Source organism: Xenopus laevis, chromosome 9_10S (assembly GCF_017654675.1).
Source record: "Xenopus laevis strain J_2021 chromosome 9_10S, Xenopus_laevis_v10.1, whole genome shotgun sequence".
NCBI classification, from domain to species: Eukaryota; Metazoa; Chordata; class Amphibia; order Anura; family Pipidae; genus Xenopus; species Xenopus laevis.
In genome coordinates this window covers 116,201,612-116,226,102 of record NC_054388.1, presented here as the reverse complement: position 1 = coordinate 116,226,102, position 24,491 = coordinate 116,201,612, and the positions used below count along the sequence as shown (strand labels likewise).

At 43.9% G+C, this 24,491-nt stretch overlaps 1 protein-coding gene across 1 annotated transcript; it reads right to left on the bottom strand.

The window, feature by feature from the left end:
* Window positions 1-775: 775 nt before the first annotated feature.
* LOC121398862 lies at window positions 776-23,697 on the bottom strand. The gene is made up of 8 exons (XM_041578321.1): window positions 23,603-23,697; window positions 8,823-9,149; window positions 7,158-7,457; window positions 6,650-6,748; window positions 6,087-6,443; window positions 4,007-4,357; window positions 3,192-3,488; window positions 776-1,774 (listed from the first exon to the last, which is right to left on the bottom strand). Exons 1-8 carry the CDS (start codon window positions 23,655-23,657, stop codon window positions 1,278-1,280), a joined length of 2,283 nt encoding a protein of 760 aa, XP_041434255.1. The 5' UTR covers window positions 23,658-23,697; the 3' UTR covers window positions 776-1,277.
* Between the last annotated feature and the right edge of the window lie 794 nt (window positions 23,698-24,491).

The window sequence follows — 24,491 nt, the reverse complement described above, 5'->3', positions numbered from 1 at the left end:
GTTGGACCTTATATATGGTCCACGTCACTGTCAGGGCATCAGGGAAATACTCTGAGATGTTGCACTGCAGGGTGGTTGGGCTGTTAAAGGAGAAACAAACCATTTACAAAAAAACCCTACCCCCCACCCCACGCAGGGCCGGCCTTAGGCCTAATGGACCAATTGGGCCCAATAGGGCCCCGCACCTCTGGGGGGCCCCGCACCACAGATAATATTTCCCTCAGCACATGATGCTGCCTGGCCTGCCCCCAACTTTGAGAGTCCAGCCCATCCCCAAATCCATAGGTCTAGCCTGCCCCCAGCTCTCATAGGCCCAGCTTTCCTCCAACCTTGATAGGTCTTGCCTGCCCCCAATCCAACCAAGCCTGCTCCCAAGCTGAATCGGCCCAGCCTCCCCCAAACTAATTGGCCCAGTCCACTCTCCTATTTCCTCCCTCTCTCTCTTACCCTGTGTGCCCCTATTATGTGCCCCTATTTCATCCCTCTCACTCTCTTACCTTGTCTGTCCCTTTCCTTTCTATTTTGTGCCTGTATGCCCTTATTTTCCTAAATACTTGTTGTGTCAGTAGCCAGCAACACTTTGTCTAGGGGCCCCGCCAACATGGTCCCAATTGGGCCCCACATTTGATAGGACCAGCCCTGACCCCACGTACAACCCCTCCCTAATCTTCATTATTTATATTTTTTTAAATTATTTGCCTTGCTTTTCTACATCTTTCCAGCTTTCTAATCAATCTGGGTCACTGACCCCAGTAGCTAAAAAACTATTGCTCTGTGAGCTTACAATTTTATTTTATTATTATTATTATTATCGCAACATAAAACACTAGTCCTTGCAGAGGAAAATCAGAAAAGCAGAGAGCATTGTAGGAAATCCTCTCTTGTCTATGTCACAAGTTTATAGTAAGCAGGTCATTCAATGTGCAAATAGCATGGGGGGGGCATTTTCCATCCATCTCATTCATTGCCAAATATTACAATCTTTAGATATTACTATATTATTATACTATAACAGATATTACTATACAGAATGGCTAATTTGCCTTCACATTGGAATATTATGCACTAATTGGACAGGGAGGGGTTCTCTCTTTCTCAGATGGGTGCACACATGTCATTTCTGTTGTACTAATGTGCATGGCCTCATATATAATCTAGTGGAGATTTATTGTTAGATGAACGTCCCTGGGCTTCTTATTCAAAAGTGGAGATGAGATCTGACCTGTTGCTGCAAATCCCTTGGTCTTGGTGTTTCCTTGGCAAAGTGGACACAGTTTTCATTCTCCTCCCAGACCAGTGTGTTGGTTAAATATTCCCCATAGTGTCCCATCCACATTCACTGGCCAACTACATGAGTAACAGATGTGGGAGAAGATGAGCCCCTCATTTCCAGCCCTGCTAATTGGAGAAGCAGATTTTACTTTACATGGTGAATATACATGTAACTGTCCTGAGCGCTTCTCTACTGTCCCAGTGGGATGTTCCACTCTGCACATAAATTCTGCCCCATGATCTGATTTGTTTGTAGGAATAAAAATGACACTGGAGTGACAGGTAAAAGTCTTATCCCCCTGCTCCTGTGAGTCAGTAAGTGTCTGTCTGTAGGTCTCTGTATCCAGTGGAGATTCCTTCTTGTCTCTTTTCTCCAGTCTAAACCAGTGCACAGTGAGATCATCGGGGTAATAACCAGATATCCTGCACTTCAGGGAGACTTCCTGTTTCTCTCTCAGTGTTGGAATTGTCATACTCTCCACTTGGGGGCGCCAGGGGAAATCTGCAACACAATGGAGTAAATAAATAGTAATGTCTCACTCTCTGTTATACTGACCCAATACAGAACATGCAGGGCCGGAACTAGGGGAAGCAGAGTAGGCACGAGCCTAGGGTGCAAAGCTGGGAGGGCGCCAGGCACGCACCTTCTCTGCTATCCCCTAGTCCGGTCCCTGCTCTGGCCGACGTGCGCGTTTATGCTAGTGCGCATGCGCGAAAAATACTAGTGTGCATGTGCGAAAAACGAAAGTGCACATGCACACTTGTATTTTTTCACGCATTTCTTTTCGCTCATGCGCACCCGCGTATTGGGCGCTTTGCAGGGCCAGGCTGCCCGCGTTGGCCCGGCACTGACAACATGGAATGACCTGAAACAGTGCCCTAATTTTATCATAAAATATTAGACTGAATATCTTCATAAAATACTGTATTATTGAGTTCTGAACCCCAATAACGTAACTGGGAGACCCCTCCCCTTCTGACTGCCAGTTTCTCTACTCTGGAAGCACAACTGCAAAAACTTACCAGTGTTGTGGTCCCAAAGGGATGGGCCAGGGGGCAATTCCACCTCTGTTCACACCATGTTACTGCATAATCCTCATTGTGTTATTGTAAGATTTTATGGGGGGAGTGCAAATAAAAGAGGTGGTTTTCTAAAGTTCCATGATTAACCTGCTCCCCCACTAGACTCCACAGTATGACATAAGGTGCCCCACGAGTGTATGCATTGGTGGTTGGATTCAGATCTATAGTTGCACCTTTATGCTCCGAGTAACAGATCTGTAGCTGCAGTGTGATCTTTGCAAATTTCCCCACATAAAACCCCATTCATTAAAGGAACTTGTATCAAAATGTGCTTCTTACACTCCCGTATAGTTGCGCTGGGCTGTGCTCAGTCCTGCGCATATTGATGCAGGGGATGCCTGGAGCTGCACATTCCTGCACATTCCTGCACATTCCTGCACATTCCTGCACAGTTCCCTCAGCTCTGCATCAATAGGAACAGAACACTCAGTTTAAAGCATCAGACTCACACATCACTTTCATATACCTGATATGACACCAACCAGTTTTGGAAAATTTTCAGTGCAATTGTGTCAGATTTACATCATCGTGTGAGCGCAATTGTGTACATTTTGCTACTCCGGCTGCAATTATATCAGACGCAATTCCCCCTGGCAGGTGCAACAACACTGGAGTTTTGGGAGCAAATGTTGATTGCACTGAAAATTGCACTTTACCGACTGCACTTGTAGTTGTAATTACTCTAATCCATTAGTATTGCTACGAAACAAATGGGGACAAAATGATGATAGTGTCTCTTGACTCCTACTGAGAAGTGTTGTATCCCATGTGCTACAGGAATCACATTACAGAGAGTATAAGGAGTGAGTCCCATTATCCTGGCTCAGTAACTGTACCTGCCGCAGATACTTCTCTGGATTCGGGGTCACCCATTGACTCATGTTCCCAGGTCACTCGCACCCTGAAGGCTGGATCCTTAAAGAGACCCTTTGGGACACTACAAACACTTGTGACGTCCCACGTTAGATCAGAGTTTTCTCTCCAGTCTTCCTTGGAAGGTTGTTGGGTCTCCTCTCCACAGTCCCACTTTATCTTGATGTCTTTAGGGTAAAATCTCTGCAGGTTTAGGGTCAGGTCCAGATTCTGGGACCCCTGGAATGTGATATTTATTGGCTCCTGCACCTTGGGCTTTGCTGGAAGATAAACATTGCAGGGAAGTAATAGAATTAATACTGTAATATTCCTTCATTTGTGACTTCTCTGCACAGGAAAATGGGGTTCTACATCCAACCTACAGACTCGTTCCTAATTGGAGGTCGGGCTCAATAAGAAAGGGGTGGGGCTTATCAGAAAGTTTCTGTCTGTGTTTAGCTGTTAGGGATAGAGTGAGAGAGTGGGATGGCCTACATTATATTGGGAGTATGTGAGAGAAAATCTACTGACAGTCTGACTTCACTTCCCTCTGATAATTCAACCCCCCCTCCCGCCATTGGGAAATTACTTTAGTTTGGCTCCTAACTGGCTAGAGTTGGGGATGTTCTACAACAATGTCTATTCCAGTGCCGGGAAGGGGATAGACAGAGAAGCTATAAAACCAGAAAACCTTCTCAACCCTAAACCCAAATTTCTATGCAATGGCTTATAATAAAAAGATATCAGAATTAATGGAATTGGTTCTTGAATATATGTTAAAAGGGCAAGTAGTCCTCACCTTGGATGGCTTCAGTGTTAAACTGTTTCTTTTTGGTTTTCCCACCACTGACAAATTTACAGCTAAATTTTGCTCCCTTGTGAGTTTCCAGGTGTGGAGTGAAAGTCAGAGTCGCTATGTGGTTATTTCCCTCCTTCTCACAATGTTCCACGTACTGACCAATGAGCAGAGGTTCTGTGGCCTCCTCCTCTCCTGATTGGTTTATCACAATCCACTCATCACTTCCTCCTCCCTTCACTGACCAGGTGACCTGCACATCACTAGCGCAGTTGGTCCCAGTGCAGTGCAGTTTGGTCTCCTCTCCAACAATCAGTGTTCTTGGCCCCACAATTGGTTTCAGTGAGAATATGGCTAATTAGGAGACATGGATGGATTCCATAATAATATCCAGTACATTCATGTATATTCCAGATGCAGCTTAAATCATATTACTAAAATAAAGCCAAGGGTTCTGTAAGGTGTTGGTCATGTAACAGTCCCTGTATTTAAAAACTGACACCTCAGTGAAATTATATTGGATATAGGGAGACAATCTCTGCCTTCTCCCTTCTACTTTGTTCCTCTCCAATCTCTGCACACTGTCAGCTTTCTTACCTTTTTTTCCTATATCTCCATAACCTCTCAACCTTCTTCTAGCTCCAGCAACTTCTCTGTGTTCCTTGAGCCAGTGCCCATCCTCTTCCCCACACATTTGTTCTTCTGTGCCCTGTTGGTTCCTTTGTATTACTATTAGTCTATATCATTTCTATTCTCCATTACTCCTCTCCTCTCTGGGCCTCCTGAACCAATTCCATTCCCCTTTTCCACATCTCTGTGCCCATTCACTACTACAAACTACAAATACAAAATAGAGTTACTCCAGCACACGTAATCTGTTCAAGGGTTATTACCCGGGTAATTACGTGTGCTGGAGTAACTCTATTTTGTATTACTTGCTGGAGGTGCCATCCTCCTATGCCCCATGCACCGTGAACGTTAAAGAGGGACCAGGTGTGCATCTGCACTTCGTTGCCTCCAGTGCTAGTCCCTCTACCTGGTGGCTCTCCAGTTCTTGACCCTGTTGACTAGCAACTTTACAGGCAGGAGGCAGAAGCCTCAGTAGAAGAAGATCTGTAAGGTAAGACTAGATAATGTGTGAGCTAATTCCTGTAATGAGTAATAGTTAGAACTAGACAGGAGGCCAGGCTGGACTGGCAATCTGTGGGTTCTGGCAAATGCCAGATGGGCTGCTCTGAGGTGCCACAGAAAGTCACATCTTAGTGGGCTGGTGGGGGCTGTTTGGGCTTCTTTATACCTGAAATGGCAGGGCCTATTTTGATTCTCAGTCCAGTCCTAGTAGTGTAAGAAGATTAGTAAGGTAGAACTAGCTAATGTGAGGGATATCTCCAGTGATAGCTCACTGTGAAGAGAGACAGAATTGCTCTTTCTGAAGAGATATAAGGGTTGGTATTATCACCAGCCAGTGTAGGCACTCAATTGGATATGCTCAAGGATAGGGAGAAGCTCCATTTTAAAGGTTTTTACTCTGTTGATAAGTCTATTGTGAAGTCCCAGCAAGTTGTATGTTAAGAACCACTGGCACGAAAGTTATTGAAAGATCTGTGGGTCGATTTTGTGAAGTCTTTGACAATATCCTTTCCACAACAATGTCCCACCTGTGAGAAAGCATCCGAATGCATAATCTACTGGGAGTTGTAGGGAGTTGTAACTCAGCAGGTCTGTAGGGTGTTGAAGAAAGTTATAACCCACAGTACATCTGCTGTTAGGAACCAAATGTCCCATTCTATTGGTGCAAACTTGCACTTGGTTAGTTTTGGATTCTCTAGAAAAGAGCTTATTGTTTTATTTGGACCACACTGACAGAATACAAGGAAGACAATTTTATTGATGAAAACGATAGTTTAAGTGCAAATGGAAGGGCCCCGGAAGCCCATGCTCTGACCATATTTGCATATAGAAAAGTAATGTCTATGTGGTCAAAGAATCAGTATCAGTATCATCAGAATCAAGTTACTGCCCATTGTTTTATTATTAAATATCATAATATCTGCTGGGCTTCAATTAAAATCACAGCACTTACCAATGTTTGTGCACTGAAATCTCTTCTCTGTAGTCTTCCCAGCCCAGACCAACCTGCAGATAAGGGTCACGTCTCTGTGTTTCCCCACACGGGGTACAAATCTCAGGGAGGAGCAGTAGCTTTGCAGCCCCTCTTTCCTACAGGTGATCAAGTAGGAGTCACCCAACAGCTGTTCTGCTTCCCCTGAGTCCCGACACTGTGGTATCTCCCACTGGTCTCCTGACCTCTCCTCAATCCATGTGACCTGTGGGTCCCCCTGTGGGCAGTTACTGACCGTACAGTAAAGAGTGGCCTCTTCTCCATCCAACAACTTCTCTGGCCCCTTAATCTCACTCACTGTGTAACCCTGTGAAGATGCTGAAACAGATCTCTGGTCAATATATCTTGCTCCAAATGTAGATTTCTAATTTAAAGTGCTTTGGAATGCCATAAACTGTCTGTAATATTATGATAACAATAAAGCACCAACATGCATATAATTAGCCCAATATGTTTCACAAACCATTTACTTTAATCACAGGATTTTCTATAACAATATCACAAACAATATTGCCAACACATACCTTTCATTCTGTATTTCCAGATTATAACAGCAGCTCCCAATCCAGCAGGAATAACAAATGCAAGGATGCAGGATATAATGATAACTGGGTGTTCTTCATCTTATAGAATTAAAGGAAATTATATCCATGAACCTGCTGTCTCACATCAGATACACATTGCTGCTCTGACTAATAAGAAATAGAAAGACCCTCTTCCAGCATGTTTGAGTGCAGTAAATATTAGTGATTTATTCTTAGAAATAGGGTAACTGACTGATTGAGTTGCCAGATTAATTATATCCAATCAATAGAGAGAAGCGAGATACCAGTAATTAGTCCGTAGGCACACTTGAGTGTATGCTCTTTATTTTCTAAATACTTATTGAGCATAGGCAAGAACCATTTAAATTATACTAAATTTACTGTAGATACGGACAGGGGCTGATTTATTTTAAATACAAAATAATTTTGAATATTTTACTATATTATTTAGTAATGGTCCAATGAGCAAATGATCAATTATTGGTACCTTCATACTCCAGCTGGAAGTCTTCCTGGAGAGGCTGCTGGAGAGAGAGGTGTTGGACTCTGCAGGAGAAGTTATGCTCCATCTTCCCATTCATTGGGGGTAAAGTCACGGTGCTTGTGACTCTGTATGTGCCATCTGGGTTCCTCTCTGGTTTGCCCAACTCAGAGTTAGTGAGGTGCTTATTGTCTTTATACCAACTTATATCAATATCTTCTGGGTAGAAACCATTGGCCATGCAGATCAGAGTGTTTTCCTTATTCTTCTGAATAACTTTATTGGGGATGAAGATCACTGGGGGAACTGGGGAAAAACAAGCAGTTGATTACCTTGGATATAAATCTTAAGGTTTGAGAAGAATGAGCTGGAAAGCTGGTGAGAGTTTTAATACTGTACATATAAACGTTATAGTTTATGTGCTGTATTTCTAAAGAATGTATTAAATCTTGTTGATACCAAAATCTTCCAAACTAATACCAATTAATCTATAAAATACTATAAAAGAGAATTTCATAATCAAAGCTTACACATATATAGAAACATTGGGGTGTCACCCTGCTATAGTTCCAGGGGTACCCAGGGTACAAATAAGCACTCACCCCAAATCTCCCCCTAACTGACCTTCAGACTGGGCCCCTTAGCTCATAACAAGGTTACAGATATATAGAAACATTGGGGTGTCACCCTGCTATAGTTCCAGGGGTACCCAGGGTACAAATAAACACTCACCCCAAATCTCCCCCTAACTGACCTTCAGACTGGGCCCCCTTAGTTCATAACAAGGTTACAGATATATAGAAACATTGGGGTGTCACCCTGCTATAGTTCCAGGGGTACCCAGGGTACAAATAAACACTCGCCCCAAATCTCCCCCTAACTGACCTTCAGACTGGGCCCCCTTAGCTCATAACAAGGTTACAGATATATAGAAACATTGGGGTAACAGTCACCCTGCTATAGTTCCAGGGGTACCCAGGGTACAAATAAGCACTCACCCCAAATCTCCCCCTAACTGACCTTCAGACTGGGCCCCCTTAGCTCATAACAAGGTTACAGATATATAGAAACATTGGGGTGTCACCCTGCTATAGTTCCAGGGGTACCCAGGGTACAAATAAGCACTCACCCCAAATCTCCCCGTAACTGACCTTCAGACTGAGCCCCCTTAGCTCATAACAAGGTTACAGATATATAGAAACATTGGGGTGTCACCCTGCTATAGTTCCAGGGGTACCCAGGGTACAAATAAGCACTCACCCCAAATCTCCCCCTAACTGGCCTTCAGACTGGGCCCCCTTAGCTCATAACAAGGTTACAGATATATAGAAACATTGGGGTAACAGTCACCCTGCTATAGTTCCAGGGGTACCCAGGGTACAAATAAGCACTCACCCCAAACCTCCCCCTAACTGACCTTCAGACTGGGCCCCCTTAACTCATAACAAGGTTACAGATATATAGAAACATTGGGGTGTCACCCTGCTATATTTCCAGGGGTACCCAGGGTACAAATAAACACTCACCCCAAATCTCCCCCTAACTGACCTTCAGACTGGGCCCCCTTAGCTCATAACAAGGTTACAGATATATAGAAACATTGGGGTGTCACCCTGCTATATTTCCAGGGGTACCCGGAATATATAAAGTATAAATAGATTTAGACCTTACCAAGAACATCTAATATGACCTGTGTGTCTTTCTGTTGTTGCTGATATATCACCCGACACCTGTAGATCCCTTCATCTGAGATGGACACGTTGGCCAGAGACAAGGAGGCATCTCCCATATTTGCTGCCCATCCGTTAAATGAAGTCTTTTGGCTGAGGGACAAACCTTTGTTATCAAATCTTACAATTTCCTTATCCCGAAAGTACCAGATTACATTTGGGGGTTCAGGGTTTGGGGAAGTTTTATCCACTTGGAAGCTGCAGGGGAGAAGAACATCAGAGCCAGCGAGTGCACGTTGGGAAGATGGGAAGATATTCAGATCTGCACCTACAGGGACATATTCACATACAAAAGATAAATCAAGTCAGGTCAAGTCCAATTTATTATCATCTCTTCTGCATACAAGGAAAAGAATAGATAATGAAATGAAATGACAATGTCCTTTTCCTGCACTACACCATACAATACATATTACACACACAAGCATATAATGTAATAAAAAAACACACTTCAATATATACACTTAAACAAGACTGAATTTAGGTCCAATGTTGCCCTAGGAATCAGACCTAAACACGCCCCCTCGTGCCACATGTGACATCACTTCCGCCAAGCCTACCCCACACCCCCCAGCTCTTTCCTACAGAAATCCGTGGAGAGGCTGTGCGTTTTTTTATTTTTATTTAAAAAACACATGTATAGGCACCCAAGGGCCGCCCCCTAAAACCTGCTGCCCTAGGCGCAGGCCCTCGAGTGCCTTCATATAAATACGGCCCTGCCCTTACAGCAGAGAGCAAATAGTGTAGAAAAGTGAAAGAGCATAGCAAGAACTTTTACCACTTACTTATCACTGCCGGGTGCATTTGTATCCCAAGCTGCTTCCAAGCCAATTGTGTCATCCAGACTGTATAGGGAAGAAGCAAACCAACATTTCTGGCAAAGGCTTTATCTCATTTTATTTGCAGAAATTTGAAGCACAAGCTTTCGTGGACCAACCCACTTCCTCAGATGCAAAGAAAGAGCCAACATTTTCCAGCTTCCACTCTTCATTAAAAGAAAACTATCCCACAAACAATGTAGGTCTGTATAAAAATATATTGCATAAAACAGCTCATATGTAAAACCCTACTTACTGTAAATAAAACATTTTCCTAATAATAGACTTTTTTAGTAGTATGTGCCATTGGGTAATCATAAATAGAAAACTGCCATTTTAAAAAATAAGGGCTGCCCCCTGAGATCGTATGATTCACGGTGCACACAAACATACCAAACATGTAAGGTCACATGAGCCAATTAACAGACAGAGTTTGGTCTTTTGGTCCCACACTTCTTCCTGTTACAGTTAGAGCTGTAGTATTTCTGGTCAGGTGATCTCTTCCTATTACAGTTAGAGCTGCAGTATTTCTGGTCAGGTGATCTCTTCCTGTTGCAGTTAGAGCTGCAGTATTTCTGGTCAGGTGATCTCTTCCTGTTACAGTTAGAGCTGCAGTATTTCTGGTCAGGTGATCTCTTCCTGTTACAGTTAGAGCTGCAGTATTTCTGGTCAGGTGATCTCTTCCTGTTACAGTTAGAGCTGCAGTATTTCTGGTCAGGTGATCTCTTCCTGTTACAGTTAGAGCTGCAGTATTTCTGGTCAGGTGATCTCTTCCTGTTACAGTTAGAGCTGCAGTATTTCTGGTCAGGTGATCTCTTCCTGTTACAGTTAGAGCTGCAGTATTTCTGGTCAGGTGATCTCTTCCTATTACAGTTAGAGCTGCAGTATTTCTGGTCAGGTGATCTCTTCCTGTTGCAGTTAGAGCTGCAGTATTTCTGGTCAGGTGATCTCTTCCTGTTACAGTTAGAGCTGCAGTATTTCTGGTCAGGTGATCTCTTCCTGTTACAGTTAGAGCTGCAGTATTTCTGGTCAGGTGATCTCTGAGGCAGCACACAGATCAACTCAAAATGGTGGTTCAAGGCAAGAGATGTAAAAGGGCAATATTTACTTAAATATATATTCCAGTTTGATAAGATTCTTTAATATGTCACTTAAAGTATCTGTTGCTTTAGTATTCATTTTGGGGGTATAGTTTTCCTTTAAATCACCATAAAGTGCATATTATTGTGCCTAATAATACCTACTATAGAATAGTATAGTGCAGATATATATATATATATATATCCACAATTTGCATTATATGTCACCATCAATATATTGTGCAATAAAGTGCATATCTATTACTTCCTTCTCACGACCGATCAGTAAGGTGCATATATTGTGCATAACCCATAATTTATGTGCACAATAAACAAATCGTATCCATAACCATCTCCAATTTAGCTTCTGCTCCCATCTATTTATACAGTTTATATATATCAGCAGCAGCCATGGTGAATAATAAACATTCTGAACAATGAAATAGGGCTACCTCTGGTGAGAATATATATATATATATATATATATATATATATAGGGCCCCTACTGGGTAATGTGTCCTGCAGCTTTAAGGCCCCCACCTTTTTCTTAGCGTGACCTGCCAGGAGAGAATGACACTGCTCTGACTCACTCCTATATAGTGAGTGCAGGGAGTGGCCTCTTCCTCTTTTGCCTCTGGATGTGATTCCAGCTGGATGTGCTCAGGGCCAGAAGAAGTCATGTGACCAAGTCGGGGGCCAGGTAACCCCGTGAATGAGGAGCAGATACACTAGGGCAGACTTGTCATAGTCTCTCTAGGAGAGAAAGGCAGAGAGGTGAGAGAGAAAGAGCAGCTGAAGCTCCAACAAGGATTTGCAGTAAGGGAGGAGCTTCCCAGAGGCTCTGTGTGTTGCCTCCAGTCAGGGACCTCAGTGAAGAGGGACTGTAGGGTACAAGCTGCTTCCTGACAACTTCCAGGAGGGAATGTGTGTGAATTCTGCAAATGCCTAATGGAGACCTTTCCTCTGTGAGAAATGCCTAATGGCTGCAGCTCTGTGTGAGAAATGTGCTATTGCCTCAGCTCCTGCCTGAGTACTAAACCTGTGGTCACTTGCCTCGTGTATAGTTACATAAACCGCTTCTGTTTTACTGCAAGAACCTCCTGGCGCCCATCTTTTGTTGTATGCACAGTAGCCTGGGGGATGTAGTTGCACTACACCATAGAGGGAACACTTCCACCTGGCCCTGACCCTGTTGTGTGTAAGTCGCGTGTAACCCATGCTTCTACTGCTAGCTGGACAGTTTAACTATTTGTGTGCTATGCAGCCCAAATAGGTGTTACATATATATAATATATATATATATATATATATATATATATATATATATATATATATATATATATATATTGTGACATATTTCTGTTTTCCAATAGGCTGCCTGTATATGATGGGAGGTATATAGCACCCAGCCTGAGGTATTGGCTCCTTTAAATCTCCAGGGTAAGACAGGTTAGGACCCTGCAGCAAGGATAGTTCAGTTTGCTGCCCAATTAGTCCGCAGGTGGGGCTGTTTAAGGGAGCCTGGCGGGGAGTGGGAGTGTGTTGTACTGGGAGTCAGAGAGAGAAGCTCTGAACACACGATGTGAAGTGATTGTGAACAAACTGTGTATTTAACTGCAACTCAAAAGAGCGACTGTTTGTTACCGCTGCAAGGAACTTTCCTATGAACTGTAACACTGCAAACCGGTGAGGTTTTCCTTATTATTTGACTGTTATAGCACAGAACTTGTGCTATAACTGTGCTCTGTAAGAACTGTTTTACCTGAGCCCTACCCGCTGCCTTGAGCTATTCCCCACAGTATATATAGGGAATAAAGTACCCTTTTGTAACCTTTTGTAAAATATAAGGATATTATAAGTTACCGAGGAGTTTCATGACCATATAAAAGTACGAGGCCGAAGGCCGAGTTATACAGGTCATGGAACTCCGAGGTAACTTCTAATATCCTTATATTTTACAACTGGGGGTACTTTATTAATTATAATACACAAGTTTCAGTGAGTCATGTGACAGAAATGACATCAGAACTCACCGTTTATAACTGATGACATCAGAACTCACCGTTTATAAGGATATAATTTACAAGATATTCATGGCTTTTGTGTATTATATATATATATATATATCAGTCTCTTAGGGTATGTCAGTACTTTACGGTACAGTTTTACTTTCTAAACAACATCAAAGGAATGAATTCAGATTAATGTCCTCATAGTAAGTTTTATATGTTTGTACAAATATTTTGCAGTATCCAAATAGATTGGCTCTACTCCATAAATCTATATTAACTTAGGGTAGTGTCACCTTTTCCCTAAATGCATAATCCTGTAACTTTAAATATGGGTCAACTAAATACATGGCTGCTTGTACTACAGTCTTCCACTACCACTGGGAGTTGTGAGATCTTTACTTTACACACCCGGGTGTATCAATCTGCTGTTACAACACATAACTCTGCTCATTCTACTGGGCAACCCTTTTAAATAAATAACAAAAGTGGTATAAAGGTGATCCCTTTATTTGGTTAACTAATATAATCATAAGAAGCTTTCAGAACATTTTAGTTCCTTTTTCAAGATGATTACACTGAAGCTGTGCTGTTCTCTAATCACTAATATATCCGTGCAGACATGTAGGGGCACACTCACTAACCTCCGAAAATTCGCCAGTGACGGCTTCGCTCACAGCGCAACACTTCGCCAGGATATTCACTAATATTCGAAGTTGCATCCAAGGCGCCTAACTCTAGCGAAGTTTCGCTAGCGTTAATTCTGCAAGCAGAGCGAAGTTGCGCTAGCTTTGGCTAATTTACATACAGCGGGAAGTTAAAGTTGAATGGACGTATATGTAGCAGCAAATACATTACATTACACAAGTCCAGGGAAACTTAATAAAATAAAATAAAGTTGTTATATTGCCCTACACATGAGCCCACTGTATAGTTTATGTGACATATGTTGGCAAATGTAGGGGGGAAGCCGGGTACCCCAGAAAAAATGTACACTCTTTTGCAGCCTATCACTCTGAAAAACTGAAAAGTCGCCAGCGTTTTTTGGGACTTAGCAAAATTTCCAGCTATTTTTTGAGGAAGTCCCATCTACTCTATTGCACTTCGCCTGGTCTGAGGTGGTGAAGTGTAATAAATAAAACTCACCCTGTTGGTAAATCCCTAAGGGTACGCGCGCGCCTCCAGGTCTTTTAAAGGTACTGGCGTGATGACGCCAGCACGCAATGGTGCCAAATTTGAAAGTATAAATGCCCAATTAAAGCCACAGAACCTTGCCCGTGATAGGATATTGTTTTCTGGTGCTCTTGAGCCTTGTGCTATTCGTTGCTATATCCTGAACCTGTTTGTGACCCCTGCCTGGCTTTTGACTATTCTGACCTCTGGATCCTGACCCCTGCCTGAATACTGACTACCTCTTCTGCTAAATCCTTTCTGATTGACTTCCTGCTGTGACCCTTGCCTGCATGACTACGTTTATTCTCTGCCTGCCCCGACCCGGCCTGATCTGACTACTCTATTGGCTTACGCCTTGTACCACAACCTTCAGCCCAAAGACTTTGCTCTACAGTCGTGCCCCTCTGCCTATCCAGAACCTCTAGCCTTGCACCTCTCATTTAAGTCCTGGTGGCATCCAAGTAGCTGAGGGCTCCTCCCGAGGCCCAAAGGCGGTCACACTACTGGTGAAGCACGAGCCGAGACCAGGGTGCCTGGCATTTGTTCTGGTGTTGGGTGCCGACCATGACACGAAGGCAAGTCTGGTGCAAGAGCTAACATTCAGTAAAATCCACATCTTAATGAATTTGTGTAGTTTTGTCCATTTTCCAGAGCGTAACTTCGCCTGGCATAAGGGAGTGAAGTACCACTAGAATCTGTCTCCTTTGCTAGCAAAGTTATGCCGGCGACCGTTACTAAATTGGCAACGTTCCAAAATGATGTCTCCAGCGTTAGTCACTTCACCCTTTAGTAAATTTGCCCCAGAGTGTGCACACTCTGGGTTCTTAAAGTGATAGTGGACATGTTTATACAAGGGGTGATAACTATTACATACACCTCCCATCATTAGGGATGTAGCGAACGTCGGAAAAAAAGTTCGCGAACATATTCGCGAACTTGCGTCAAAAATGCGAACGGTTTGCAAACGTCACGAACACCATAGACTTCAATGGGAAGGCGAATTTTAAAAGCTAAAAAAGACATTTCTGGACAGAAAAATGATTTTAAAGTTGTTTAAAGGGTGCAACGACCTGGACAGTGGCATGCCAGAGGGAAATCAAGGGCAAAAATGTATCTGAAAAATCCATTGTTGACACAGCGCTGCGTTTTGTGCTGTAAAGGGCAGAAATCACACTACATTCCTAAACCTGTGTAATAAAATGCTTTAAAACGTCCGGCGTCTACATGCCAATCAAGTCGTGTAAAGGTTACAGCCTGTTCACACGCAAAGACGAAACGCGGCGCTTACTGCAACGCAAAAAAATGCAAAGAGCTTTCATGAATGATACCGTCAAGTGAGCAAATAATAGTTGTTAATTACTAGTTGAGCTTGTCACCTCCAGGATGTTCGTCCTGTTGGTGGCAATATTTCTGTAGTGGTGTGTTTAGCAGTCACCGTGCTTGTGCGCACGTGCACGGTCAGGCAGAGGTAATTCAATGTACAGTGAAGTGAACCAAAAAACACTGATTCTGCAGTGTGGGCCCAGTTTTGGTCTACTTTATTGATCACCTGCGGTGACCATAAAAGATGCGATTTTGCCACTGTTGCAGAACCCTGAAAAATTAGGCATGTGTACTTTCCTGAAAAATTATGTTTTTTTTGTCGCAGCCACTGAAGCACAGAGGCCAGAAAAAAAATGCCATCTAAATGCTGAAAATATAAAAAAAAATTGTCGCAGCCACTGAAGCACAGAGGCCAGAAAAAAAATGCCATCTAAATGCTGAAAATATTCATTTTTTTTTGTCGCAGCCACTGAAGCACAGAGGCCAGAAAAAATATGCCATATAAATGCTGAAAATATAAATTTTTTTGGTTGCAGCCACTGAAGCACAGAGGCCAGAAAAACTCAGGATTTACCTGGATTCAAATGAAACCAGTAGGGTTTGCACCCTAGTTTGTAACGGTGGCGGAGGGAGGAGGAGGACGCTAAAGGACAGCTGTGTGTGGAGTCATGAGGCGTGCAGAGAAGGACAGCTGCATGGGGAGTCAGAACAAGTCTTCCGGCGTGCAGTAACCCTCCGAGATCCACGCCTCGTTCATTTTAATAAAGGTCAGGTAATCCACACTTTTGTGACCTAGGCGAGTTCTCTTCTCAGTTACAATCCCTCCTGCTGCACTGAAGGTTCTTTCTGAGAGGACACTTGAGGCGGGGCAAGACAAGAGGTTCATGGCAAATTGTGACAGCTCTGGCCACAGATCAAGCCTGCGCACCCAGTAGTCCAGGGGTTCATCGCTCCTCAGAGTGTCGATATCTGCAGTTAATGCCAGGTAGTCCGCTACCTGCCGGTCGAGGCGTTCTTTGAGGGTGGATCCAGAAGGGTTCTGGCGCTGCCTTGGACTGAAAAACATTTGCATGTCTGACGTTACAGAGTGGCCAAAGTGCTTTGTCCTTGCAGGTGCGCTCGTGGCAGGATTACTGGCACCTCTGCCCCTGGAATGTTGATGAGTTCCTGAAGTGACATCACCCTTAAAAGCATTGTACAACATGTTTTGCAGGCTGGTTTGTAAATGCAGCATCCTTTCGGACTTGTGGTACGTTGGTAACATTTCTGCCACTTTATGCTTGTACCGAGGGTCTAGTAGCGTTGCGACCCAGTACAGGTCCTTCTCCTTAAGCCTCTTGATACGGGGGTCCTTCAACAGGCATGACAGCATGAAAGACCACATTCTCACAAGGTTGGATGCAGAGCTATCCATCTCCGCTTCCTCGTTATCAAGGACTACATCATCCACGGTCTCCTCCCCCCAGCCACGTACAAGACCAGGGGTCCCCAAAAGGTCACCACTAGCCCCCTGGGAAGCCTGCTCCTGTTGGTCCTCCTCCTCCACAAAGCCACCTTCCTCCTCTGACTCCACTTCTGACACCTCTCCCTGCGTTGCAGCAGGTGCCTGGGTTCGTTCTGGTGATTCCGACCAGAAATCGTGCGCTTCCTGCTCCTCGTCACGCTGGTCTACAGCCTCATCTGTCACTCGTCGCACGGCACGCTCCAGGAAGAAAGCGAAGGGTATTAGGTCGCTGATGGTGCCTTCGGTGCGACTGACCATATTTGTAACCTCTTCAAAAGGTCGCATGAGCCTGCAGGCATCGCGCATAAGCACCCAGTAACGGGGTAAAAAAATCCCCAGCTCTGCAGATCCAGTCCTACCACCCAGTTCAAACAGGTATTCATTGACGGCTCTTTGTTGTTGCAGCAGACGTTCCAACATGAGGAGCGTTGAATTCCAGCGAGTCTGGCTGTCGCAAATTAAACGCCTGACTGGCATGTTGTACCGCTGCTGAATGTCAGCAAGGCGTGCCATGGCTGTGTAGGAACGTCTGAAATGGGCCGACACATTCCTGGACTGCCTGAGAACGTCCTGGAATCCTGGGTACTTCGAGACAAAACGTTGGACTATTAAATTCAGAACATGTGCCATGCAGGGCACATGTGTTAAATTGCCCAGTCTCAGTGCTGCCAACAGATTGCTTCCGTTGTCACACACCACTTTTCCGATCTTCAGTTGGTGTGGGGTCAGCCACCGATCGGCCTGTGACTGCAGAGATGACAGGAGTACAGATCCGGTATGGTTTCTGCTTTCCAGGCACGTCATCCCCAAGACAGCATGACAACGGCGTACCTGGCACGTCGAATAGCCTAGGGGGAGCTGGGGGTGCACAGGTGTGGAGGAGGAGGAGGACCCAGCAGCAGAGGAGGAAGAAGAGGAAGAAGACGAGGTAGAGAGCGAAGGAAGAGTAGAGGTGGTGGCAGAACCGCGTGCAATCCGTGGCGGTGACACCAACTCCACTGTTGTTGTTGATGTTGAGCCACACATTTCCTGCTTCCCAGCCATTACCAAGTTCACCCAGTGGGCAGTGTAGGTGACATACCTGCCCTGACCATGCTTGGAGGACCATGCGTCAGTAGTCATATGGACCTTTGGCCCAACACTAAGTGACAGAGATGCGGTGACTTGGCTCTGCACATGGTGGTACAGGTGTGGTATTCCCTTTTTTGAAAAAAAATTGCGGCTGGGTACCTTCCACTGCGGTGTCCCAATTGCTACAAATTTGCGGAAGGCCTCAGAGTCCACCAGCTGGTATGGTAAAAGCTGGCGGGCTAAGAGTGCAGACAAGCCAGCTGTCAGATGCCGGGCAAGGGGGTGACTCGCAGACATTGGCTTCTTACGCTCAAACATGGCCCTCACAGAAACTTGGCTGGGGGCAGATGACTGGGAACTGGTGGTCAAGGTGGAAGGCGGAGTGGAGGGTGGTTCAGATGGGTCAAGGACAGCAGAGGTAGAGCAGTAAGATGCTGGACCAGAAGGAGGGTGGCTTTTAGTTTGTCTGTTGCCTTTGAGGTGTTGCTCCCAAAGTGCTTTGTGCTTGCCGTTCATGTGCCTTCGCATAGAGGTTGTACCTATGTGGCTGTTGGGCTTCCCAAGACTCAGTTTCTGACTGCACTCACTGCAAATTACAACGCTTTTGTCAGAGGCACACACATTAAAAAAATCCCACACTGCTGACCTTTTTGAAGCTGGCAATCTGGCGGTAACAGTAGAAGTTGGCGGCGTTGGCGGCAATGGCGGGTGCGTTGGCCGGCTGACCACAGGTGCCGATACATGTTGTTGCCCTACTGTTCCCTGCGAGCTGTCCTCCCTGCTTCTTCTAAGTCTTATTCTCCTCCTGCCTCTCTGACTCTCCGTCTCTCCATCTGAACTATCCTCCTCTTGCTCTCTTCTACTGGGCACCCACAAAACATCAATCTCCTCATCATCATTCTCCTCAGATGCATCAATTTCTTCTGACAGCTCACAGAAGGAAGCAGCAGCGGGGACCTCCTCATCACTCATTATGTCCATCTCTGTTGTGTTCTCTGCCAGAATTAAATCTGGTGTAACGTCCTCATCTCCTTCATCTTCTTCTGCCAATAATGGTTGCGCATCACTCAGTTCAAGAAACTCATGTGAAAATAACTCCTCTGACTCCAGTGAAGAAGGGGCGCCGGTGGTGGAGGAAGTGTTACGTGGGGTGCCCATAGCAGTGGAGGATGAGGATGTTGTGGTAAAGTTAGAAACGGTAGAGGATGGGGTGTGCTGTGTAAGCCAGTCAACTACCTCTTCAGCATTTTGGGAGTTCAGGGTCATTGCCTTTTTAAAACTGGGCAATTTCCTAGGGCCACAGGATAGCATAGCAGCACGGCCCCTAGTGCCTCTGCGTGGCGGCTTGCCTTTGCCTGGCATTATTTTTAAAACAACAACAACTCAGGTGGTGTTTCTGGAGACGATATTATTATTGATATTTAGACAGAATGTGAAAAAGCTCACACAGCTAGATGGCAGTTGTTTGAAAATGAAGAACACACTGGGCAAACAATGCCTGCAAGGTCAACGTATACACTACTACAGCAGTGGATACGGAATATATTATTGCTGCTTGAAAAACGTCACTCAGGTGGTGTTTCTGGAGACGGTATAATTATTGATATTTAGACAGAATGTGAAAAAGCTCACACAGCTAGATGGCCGTTGTTTGAAAATGAAGAACACACTGGGCAAACAAATTGAAACAATGCCTGCAAGGTCAACGTATACACTACTACAGCAGTGGATACGGAATATATTATTGCTGCTTGAAAAAGTCACTCAGGTGGTGTTTCTGGAGACGGTATTATTATTGATATTTAGACAGAATGTGAAAAAGCTCACACAGCTAGATGGCAGTTGTTTGAAGAACACACTGGGCAAACAATGCCTGCAAGTGCAATACTATTGGTGCACTACTATGAAGAACAGCAAACAGCACTGTACACGTTAAAGAACAGTAAGATAAGTAAAATAAAAAAATATATATATGTATATTAAAAAAAAAAAATTACTCTGGTTGGTGCTGAACTACTAGGAGCAGCACACCAGTCCCACTCCCCAACACAGCTAGACTAATAGCACTGGGCTCTTATAGTAGCAAAGTAAAAAAACAAAAAAGAAAATAAAAGCAGTCCTTACAAGGACTATTGGGTTATTACAGCAGTCAGCAGATGAGATCAGAAGAGATCAGTGCCCACAGCAGCTACATACAGAGCACTGCAGTAGAAGGTAGATTACTAGTCAGCAAAGCTAACTAACCTAAACTCACTGTCCCTCAAATCCCTGCAGACTTCTGTCCCTCCAATACAGAGCAGTATCAAGTAGATTACTAGCCAGCAAACTTACTATCAACTGTCCCTCAAATCACTAACAGCTCTTCCAAGCACACACAGGCAGAATGAAAAAACGCTGCAGGGCTTCAGTTTATATATGGAAGGGGAGTGGTCCAGGGGGTGTGGGGGTGGTCCAGGAGGGAGAGCTTCCTGATTGGCTGCCATGTATCTGCTGGTCTGGGGTAAGAGGTCAAAAAAAAGCGCCAGCTAAGGCGAACCCAAAATGGCGAACGTCGCGAGTGCGAACAGTTGATATTCGCGCGAACAAGTTCGCCGCCGAACAGTCCGCGACATCCCTACCCATCATTAGAACATTTAAAGAGGCATAAAAACATCACGTGTGTGTAGTGTGTCAAAAATATATGGCTACACCCCCTAATTAACATGTCCATTTTACAAAATTTGGCAGGTTATAAAGGTCTGAACACATTTCTGGGAGTTTTATTGCCATGTTTTATGTTGTTACCGTTTTGCTAATGAAAGTGAATTGCCCTTTAAGTTGTGAGTCTCAGTTCCCCCAAGTGACCTGATTATCTTATTGGTTACAATTGTTTCTTTGCTTTTCCTTATTTGTTTCAATTGTATCTCAGTGGAGGCGCTCAGTGTTCTGGCCTCTCTGCCAAAAAGCCTCTTATCTGAATTAAGTTTCAGAAACTTTTTGTATCTTTTTGTGGCATCAATGCAGGAGATCAAAGAGAAGTTTGGGATATTTCAGTAAGAATCCTGGGACTGTGGGTCAAAATCAGTATTGTCCCACAGAAAACAGCACAGTTGAGAGGTATGCTATTATATTTCTTAAAGGAAACATATAGGATAAATAATAATGTTAGTAGTTTTTATGACATTGTAAAAGAATTGTTCTTATTCAACTTGGTTTTCATTTTTTATTATTTGAGCTTTTTATTCAGCAGCTCTCCAGTTTGCATTTTCAGCCATCTGGTTGCTAGGGTGCAAATTTCCCTAGCAACCATGCATCAATTTGAATAAGAGACTGGAATATGAATAGGAGATGAGTAACGAAAAGCAACAATAACCTGTTATGTGTAGCCTTATTTTTTGATGGGGTCAGTGACCCAGATTTGAAAGCTGGAAAGAGTCAGAAGAAGAAGGCAAATAATTCAAAAGCTATAAAATGTAAATAATGAAGACCAGCTGAAAAGTTGCTTGGAATTAGTCATTCTATAACATACTAGGGGGCACATTTACTTAGGGTCGTTAATTAACCCTCGATATTCGACTGCCGAATTGAAATCCTTCGACTTCGAATATCGAAGTCGAAGGATTTAGCGCAAATAGTGCGATCGAAGGAATAATCGCTCGATCGAAGGATTTTAATTAATCGCTCGAAGGATTATCCTTCGATCAGAAAAACCTTGGAAATCCTATGGGGGCCTCAGTAGGTTTAAGGTGGCGAACTAGGGGGGTCAAAGTTTTTTTTTAAAGAGACAGTACTATCGAATGGTCGAATAGTCAAACGATTTTTAGTCGAAGTAGCCAAAAAAAACATTCGAAATTCGAACTATTTTTCCTCTATTTTCCTCTATTCCTTCACTCGAGCTTAGTGAATGGGCTCTTAAATGTTAACTTAAAGGTGAAGCACCTCTTTAAGCATCTTATTTCTCACATATGCTATAGCATAATTACCCCACCCTAGGCCCACCCTGCCAACAATGTTTGGAGTGCACAGCAGCTCCCCATTACCTGCCTGCTCCACTAATGTGCCTGTTCTGCACCAGTTTGTGCCACCCATTTGCTTTTAGGTATATTACGCCACTGCACACAGAATTGGGTACCAACATAAACATCCCAAATATAAAACTCAGGGGTCTACTAAACCTTTTTATGGCCAATATCAATAATTTTACTAATGTACCCAAAATAAAAATATCATATGTGACCTATCACTGTTGTGTGCTACTGATAACCTTGGAAAGTGTTATTTTTGGAACATACATATTCTCCCAAATCCAACACGTAAATGTGTCTTGCTCCAAAATGCCCGACTGCAAAGCTTTTGTCTGTATGTGGTTTTTTATGATATTCTTAAAGGGCTTGTTCACCTTTAAATCAACTGTTAATATGATGAGTTGAGACAATTTGCAGTTGGTTTTCATTTTATGTTATTTGCGATTTTTGAGTTATTTTGCTTTTATTCAGCAGCTCTCTGGTTTGTAATTTCAGCACTTTTATATTCTCATTGCTAAAAGTCCTAACGAGGACCAGAATATCGGACTTCTGTAAAATGTGTATAATAAAATCACTGAATGGCACAGGGAGTGCTGGTACTAGAACTGTATTTGGTGTGTGTATATACTGTATATACTGTGTGTGTGTGTGTGTGTATATATATATATATGTATATGTATATATATATTTCTGCTGCAGTGGGAAGATTTCACCTGGTGTGTGTTTGCTTCCCACATGTTCTGCACAGGTAAGTTGCCATTGTGCTGCTCTGTGAATATAATTCTCCCTCTGGAATGTACAAAGGTGGCTCAGTGAGAAGTGAGGTTCCCCCCCATTTGTTCTCATTCAGCGACTAATGGCTGATGACTATTAATGTACTGACTATTGATCCCAATCTGCGTTGCAATTATGTGTTATTATTTCCTATAGGGACAGTCTGTAATATACAGTGACACACTGAGTCATGGCACCGGCACTTTATTCTCAGACCATTCCATTCTCAGATACCAGCAGGGGCGCCATTTTATATTCACTTACCCTCGGGGATACATGACCGGGACAGAGTCAATCTGACGGGCCCCTCTTAACACCAACACCCCCCCCTTTCCTTAGATAACAAACCAACCACATGTGAAATCTTGGGCGAAAAAGGCCACATCTTATTCATTACATCAAATAAATAACAACCAACATAAACCAAAACCATTGAGCGTTGGGCAATGTACATTCACATTTATATATTAGTTAACTATTAACTTACTTAACATCTGATAGCCGCTGAAGGCTGCAAAGGCTTGTACCTGAGAGGGAGGGTCCCACCTGCTGTCCTTCCTCCGTAACTCATGCCCCTTCTATCACCCTAACCCCCGTTATGCCCTACACTTATTACCACTATCACCAGCACCACTATCACCAGCACCCCCATCAGGGGAGTCCCTCCCGCTACAATATTAAGCAACACTTCCCCTTTACCCAGCTACCCCTTTATTCTGGGAAGGGGGCGGGAGCATGTTCCTTTCACTTTCTTCCTCTTTTAACCCCTTGTGTCTCTACCCATCCCACTAGCAAACCAGGAACTACAACCTCCACAATCCCTAATCTCCTCTTGGGTTCCTCACTCCCCCGGGGATACTTAACCTTATTTCATGTACTTACATGACAGTGATGTTACCTGTCCTGCCCCTCCCCCACAACTTGTGCCCCCCAGCTGATACCCCATAATAAAGAGACTAATGTTACCTGATTGGGGGAGGAATGAGAAGAGGAAAATCAGGAGAATCTCTCGCTGCTCCATGTCCTGCAGCTTCTGCTCAAATCACTTTCACTTTCAGGTGTATTTATTGTACAGAGTTAAAGACAATAAGTGCAAGGAATGTTCTATAAAGGTCACACCCTTCTATGAGCAGCATCAGAAGTGTAACAGAAAAATAGGAAATTGTCTACTACACCAGTCGTTCTTTGTAGCATCAGATGCCAGGGGCCTACCCCACTGCAAACGTGACCATGTCATCTAGAAAGATCCCTCGGCAGCTCTCCAATAAGTGTTGAAAAGTGTTTATTGGTTCCAAAAACCAGGCAATGTTTTGGGCTCCTGCCCTTTATCAAGCCTGAATTCCATACTAAGGTTTAACTCTCATGAGGCTCAGTGCACAATATGTCTAACAAATAATATGAAGGGATATAATTAATGTTATTAAACACAGAACCCTGTGACCATAATGTAATCCATAATTTGATCCACAAAGTCCAAGTACATACGTGATCAGGGCCGCCATCAGGGGGGCACAGGGGGTACAACTGTACCGGGCCCGGGCCTGAAGGGGGGCCCGGCTGTGCTGCACTTTTTTAAAGAGCCGGCCCCCCTTGACAGCACCAAAGCCCTGCCACCCTTCCAAAGTCGAAATCCAATGAAAAGCCGAACAATCAAAGTCCCGAAGCAGCGAAAAGACCCAAAGTCACGAAAACAGCCGAAATTTAAGTCCTGAAGTGGTGAAATTACTTATTTTTTAATTTGTAGAGGGGCCCTGACCACCAATTTTTTAAAAAATGTTTATGGGGGGCCCCGAAAGTTTTGTTGTATGGGGCCTCGTGATTTCTAATGGCGGCCCTGTACGTGATCCCACGTATA